Source organism: Crocuta crocuta, unplaced genomic scaffold (genome assembly GCF_008692635.1).
Source record: "Crocuta crocuta isolate KB4526 unplaced genomic scaffold, BGI_CrCroc_1.0 scaffold1269, whole genome shotgun sequence".
Classification (NCBI taxonomy): domain Eukaryota; kingdom Metazoa; phylum Chordata; class Mammalia; order Carnivora; family Hyaenidae; genus Crocuta; species Crocuta crocuta.
In genome coordinates, this window is record NW_027531335.1 from 109,676 (window position 1) to 115,382 (window position 5,707).

At 41.4% G+C, this 5,707-nt stretch overlaps 1 protein-coding gene across 1 annotated transcript in view; it reads left to right on the forward strand.

Annotated features, from left to right (window-relative positions):
- Positions 1 to 5,701, forward strand: part of WDR44 (WD repeat domain 44) — an 80,449-nt gene extending 74,748 nt beyond the window's left edge. The window contains exons 15-19 of the mRNA XM_077771920.1: positions 1 to 68; positions 288 to 403; positions 1,239 to 1,366; positions 2,399 to 2,533; positions 5,546 to 5,701. Coding sequence (XP_077628046.1) covers positions 1 to 68; positions 288 to 403; positions 1,239 to 1,366; positions 2,399 to 2,533; positions 5,546 to 5,640 — 542 coding nt within the window. The 3' untranslated portion in view covers positions 5,641 to 5,701. The remainder of the gene's footprint in view (positions 69 to 287; positions 404 to 1,238; positions 1,367 to 2,398; positions 2,534 to 5,545) is intronic.
- Positions 5,702 to 5,707: the final 6 nt, after the last annotated feature.

A 5,707-nucleotide genomic window follows, 5' to 3' on the forward strand; every position in this document is an offset into this window, starting at 1 on the left:
CTACCAGAGGAAGAAACAAAGTGGGAAGAAAAATTACTGGCATTGAACCTTTACCCGGAGAAAATAAGGTAACAAGTATTCAAAACCATCTCTCTTCACACTATATATAGGCTCCTGAAAATTCTTACGATCTTGGCTTAAGAATATATTTTCTCTCATGTGAAATACAGTATTATCTAGTTTTGAGGTATATTCTCGCTATATATGTGTATATAATACCGTTTTTGGTTATACCTTAATGTAGATAAAAAGATGATATCTTTAACTTGTCCTTTAATTTATTTTAGATACTGGTAACCTCAAATGACTCCAGAATCAGACTATATGATCTTAGAGATTTGTCACTGTCCATGAAGTATAAGGGTTACGTCAACAGTAGCAGCCAGATCAAAGCAAGTTTCAGGTAAATCGGCAATGAGAAATACCCCAAAGACATCAGAATATCTCTCCCCTGCTCCCATATTTTCCTTGATCTGTGCCTTATGTTTAGTTTCTTTGCACTTTTACAACTGATATCTCTTATTGTTACCATTCCAGTACTTATCTTATCCTCCAGTTTAGTAGGTAACGTTGGAATTGCCCCTATTCTACAGTCAAAGAAAGCCAGACTCAGAAACTTAAGTAATTTGTCTCAAGTCACTGATTAGTTGCAGCGCTAGGATTAGAAGACTCCCAGCTCCGGAATTGGTGCTTCTGTACTTTATTATGTAAGCTTTTTAAGAGGAAGTTTGTCTGCCACCCACCCATGGTCTTGATCCTTTTAGGTCGCGAGGCTAATAAAGCATTTTAACAGCCTGAAGTACAGTACTCTGTATTTACGCATTTGCAGGACATGATTGTTTGAGCTCTTAATCTGGGGTCTGGAGACTCTCCCGAAAGAACTGCCTCTTCTTCCTTAGGGCCTCTTCCTTTCCGCTCTTTTCTTAACGGTTCTCCTTTTCCGAGAAATTTAATTGGTAAAGTGTTCTCCTTCTCTCTTCCGTCTCGCACATAGGCGGTTCTCCCAGTGTGGCTTAACTAGCAGCACAGGCACCTAGAGCTTTAATGACAGTCCTCACGCCTCTGGCCTCCGCGTCAAACCCGCACGTTCAGAGCCTCTGGAGGGAGACTGGGAGTCTGTATTTCAACAAGCTCTCTTGGCTGTTTGCTTAGGTGTTTTCAGGGAGGAAGCACCGATAGAGGGAAACCTAAAGAAACCGCAAAACTGAGGCTTTTTTTTCTTTCTTTCCCAAATCTAGCCATGATTTTAGTTACCTTGTTAGTGGCTCAGAAGATAAGTATGTTTATATCTGGAGTACTTACCATGACCTCAGCAAGTTTACTTCAGTCAGGAGGGACCGTAATGACTTTTGGGAAGGCATTAAAGGTAAGTAAGTGCCTACTTTGTGTGTCTTCGAAGCGAACAAAGTTAAAGTGGAGGTGTATTACCAGCAACTCTGTGTCGGCACTGTTTCCCAGTCAGTTCGGCAGCTGTAACCGCCTTTGCTTTGTATTCGGCTTTGTTTGAGTTCTCTACACCAAGAAGGAACCCGTACTTGTCTAAAATGTGGGAGGTCATGGAATCTGAGAATTTGTACAGGCATACCTCATTTTCTTGTGCTTCGCCAGTACTGCAGTTTTTTACAAATTGGAAGGCAACCCTGCATGCAGTGAGTCTGTCAACACCATTTTTTCAATAGCATTTGCTCACTTTGTGTCTTTCGGTCACATTTTGGACATTCATGAATATTTCAGACTTTTTTTATATTTGCTACGGTGAAATGATCGGTGATTATGACTCACTGAAAGTTCAGATAATGGTTACTATTTTTTAGCATTAAGTATTTTTTAATTAAGGTATATATGGTGTTTTTATAAACCTAATTCTACTGTACATTAATAGACTAAAGGCACTTAGTGTAGACATAATTTTTTATATGCTTTGGGAAACCAAAAAATTCATTTGACTTGCTTTATTGGGATATTCGCTTTATCCCGATGGTCTGAAACAAACCTGCAGTATATCTGAGGTATGCTTGTATGATGTATTTTTTAGGGGGGAATATACTTTTGGTTGTTTTTTTTTTTAATGTTTATTTATTTTGAGAGAGAGCGTGCACACACAAGTGGGCGAGAGGCAGAGAGAGAAAGAAAGAATATCCCAAGTAGACTTCACACTGTCCGCACAGAGCCTGATGCAGGGCTTGATCCCTTGAACTGTGGGATCATGACCTGATCTGAAATCAAGAGTCAGCTGCTTAACTGACTGAGCCACCCAGGTGCCCCTGCTTTTGTGATATTTTATATTAAAGGATATTAGCATAACATACGCCATTGTATTTTTTGCATATGAGACTTTTTGTCTTGAGGTTTTGAATAAAATTTATGAGTTATCCTGAAGTACATTTTTTTCCCCCAGCACATAATGCAGTTGTTACGTCAGCCATCTTTGCTCCAAACCCAAGTTTGATGTTGTGTTTGGACATGCAATCTGAAAAACCAGAAGGGAACGAAAAAGGTGAAGATGCTGAAGTTTTGGATACCATGCCCTCTGGTAGGGACTCCTCTTTTATTTGCCCTACGTTTTCTCTAGCTAGCACTCAGTAGCCTCGGGGACCTACGCTGGGTATTAGGAGGTTTTCATGAGTATGAAGAATATTGTTTATAACATAATGGTTGTGAGTAGCCCTTTCTGACTGTTTCAGTAACCTAATTCTTGCAAGTGTTACTCCATTTAAATTTATCTGGGAATTAAAAATGAAAATTCTGAAAGTTTGTAATTTTTTTTTAATGTTTATTTATTTCTGAGAGAGAGAGAGAGCAAGCAAGCAGGGGAGGGTCAGAGAGAAAGGGAGACAAAGAATCTAAAGCAGGCTCCAGGCTCTGAGCTGGCTGTCAGCACAGAGCCCGACGTGGGGCTCAAACCCACAAACCGTGAGATCATGACCTGAGCCGAAGTCGACACTTAACTGACTAAGCCCCCCAGGCGCCCCTGTAATTTTTTTAAGGGCAGTTGTTTCCCTTGGAGACATGCAAACAAGACACACAAATACAAACTTACTCTATCCCCTGTCTCTTCTGGTGGAGACTCGTTACAGCCTGCGTGTTGACGGACTGCCGGGGCCGGCGCAGTGCTCACCTGCTTCCGCTCAGTCCTAAGAAGCGTGTGTTGAACAAATGAACTAAACCAAAATGAAAGCAGTGTTTTTTCCACTGGCCACAAATCTATAGCTTTGTAACTTCTCAGATACGTAGCTGTTTACAAGCATGTGCTTTCCTGCGATTTGCAGCAATCGCCTAGAGAAATGCGGAGTAATTACAGTTATATAAAATGATCAGCTTAGGAAGGATAAAGAAAGCACGAACAAGTAGTATCGAGTGCCAATTATATAAAAACGGTCCCTGCTAGTCATTAAGAGTATGGTGAGACCGTATAAATTTGGACCAGTTGTTAACAAATCTGTATTTTTCAAACCAGTGCCAGAANCCTACAACTAGGCCTTTTAGAGAGTTTTAAAGCCACAACAAAAGATACAGTGCACAAACGGGGCTTCTAAAAGTATATGAATACTTCAGAGTTCTCAAGTATTTTTACTTCATTGCATCTCAAGTGATCTCCCTTGTGTGGTGGTGCCCCGCGCACTGCACGGAGCACGTGACCTCTCCTGGCTGAGAGCGGGGATGGACTTCCGTCTCGTGCTCCCTTCGGCCACAAGATTTAAAAAGGAACCAAGTCACCATTACCTTTACTACATGCCTGTTTGGAAATATTTCTTTTCTTTTTCCTCTGAATCAGATCTGGTGTTCTCTTGTGAGTCATTCAGGGTTTTTCTACTTTTTTTTTTTTCCTCTCCCAGTGATACCTTTTTATATAAACTCTATATAACTCTTGTACACATTTCACTGATTTTCTGGCCTTTTGGTTTGTTTTTTTTTTAAATGTTTACTTGTTGAGAGAGAGAGAGAATCCCAAGCAAGCTCCGCACTGTCGGCACAGAGCCCGACATGGGACTTGATCTCCTGAACTATGAGATCATGACCTGATCCCAGAACAAGAGTCCGACACTTAACTGACTGAGCCACTACCAGGCACCCCCCAAAAAGGTTTTTAAAAACCTTTTCAAAACTGCACTATATTAGGACGCCCGGGTTGCTCAGTCGGTATAAGCGTCCTACTATTTGATCTTAACTCAGGTCTTGACCTCTCAGGGTCGTGAGTTCATTGGGCTCCGTGCTGGGCATGAAGCCAACTTAAAAAAAAAAAATCTCCACCATATTAATAGGTTCAGTTAACTTACTGGGTCCTTTTTAAAGAGGCACAGCTTCTAATGGGTCATACTCAGATTAGTGTTTGCTGTTTTGTACCTATTGAGGTAATATCTAACAATAAACTCTGAAACTCATGGTATGAAATCATAAAATATATCTGATTGCCCCATTTCTGACATAGTTGACAATTTACACTTCATTTTTTTCTCCTTTAGAAAATAGTGATAAACCTGGTTTATAAGGTTGTGATAAGAGGTAAAGAGAATATATAAAGTATGTAGCAAAGTGCTTGGTGTGTAGGAGACATTGTCTTCATCATCGTCATATCTTAGAAAGCAGTCATCTGTACACGATGAATTATTTTCTTCTCTAGCCTTTCTCACGTCTCATATCTCAAGTCCTTTGCTGCTGCTGCTGCCGCCGCATAGCTTTGAGTTATGCCAAAGGCCGGTAAGGAACATTCGCAGGCTCAGGACGTGTTTTTAGCAAATCTAAGTGAAGCCATTTTGTCTTAACTCGTTCCATACACAACTTTCCAATTAAAGTTTAGATTATTTTCTTCCTTGTTGATCAGTCCTTCATAAATCTACAGTTTTTACCTGTGTGTAATAGCGTTGAGAATTTTGTTTGTTAAAAGCTTTTCACTGGCAAATGTTGAAGAGGTGATAAGCATTTTGCCATTGAGCATAGCTGCTAGGCTCTCCAGTGCAAACCGCGGAGGCAGAAGTGGCTGTGTGCATTCCCAGGGCGATCGTATGCACTTCATCTCTTGGCCGTGTCAGTGTGTCTGCTGGACAAGGAACCTCACTGTCCACCTCCTTAGAGACCCCCGTTAGTGACACACTTGCCCAGCGGATCCCATGCTGCCAGCATGCTGTTCCTGGCGCTGAATCGCACACTGGCCTCTTGCCATGGAGTGAGGCACTGGGCAGTTTCGAGGCCTGGGCGTCCAGGGAAAGATCAGCTAAGATCCGGTAGGGGGAAGTGAGCCTCACAGAGGAGGAGAGTACAGGAGAGTAAAAGGGTTACAGGAGCGAGCTGGGAGCGAGACCCCGGGGCACCCGGCTGGCTCAGTCGGTAGAGCGTGTGACTCTTGATCCTCGGGGTTGTGAGTTCGTTGTGAGTTCGAGCCCCACATTGGGTGAAGAGATTTCTTAAAAAGAAACTCTTGAGAGGGGAAAAAATAAGAGAGGCTAAAAACGGGAAAAGGTGTGGGGTCATGGTCATGTGACACTGATAACAACAGGCTTTATATGCCTTTAAAATCAACTAAAATCTTTTTTTTTATGCTTTTCAGGTATTCTGAAGACAGATAATACAGAAGTTCTTCTTTCTGCTGACTTCACTGGAGCTATCAAAGTGTTTATTAACAAAAGGAAAATTATGTCGTAATCTGAAATGACATCTAAAATAAACATATCAGTAAGTTTCTATTTTTATCAGAACTGAAAAAAGATAT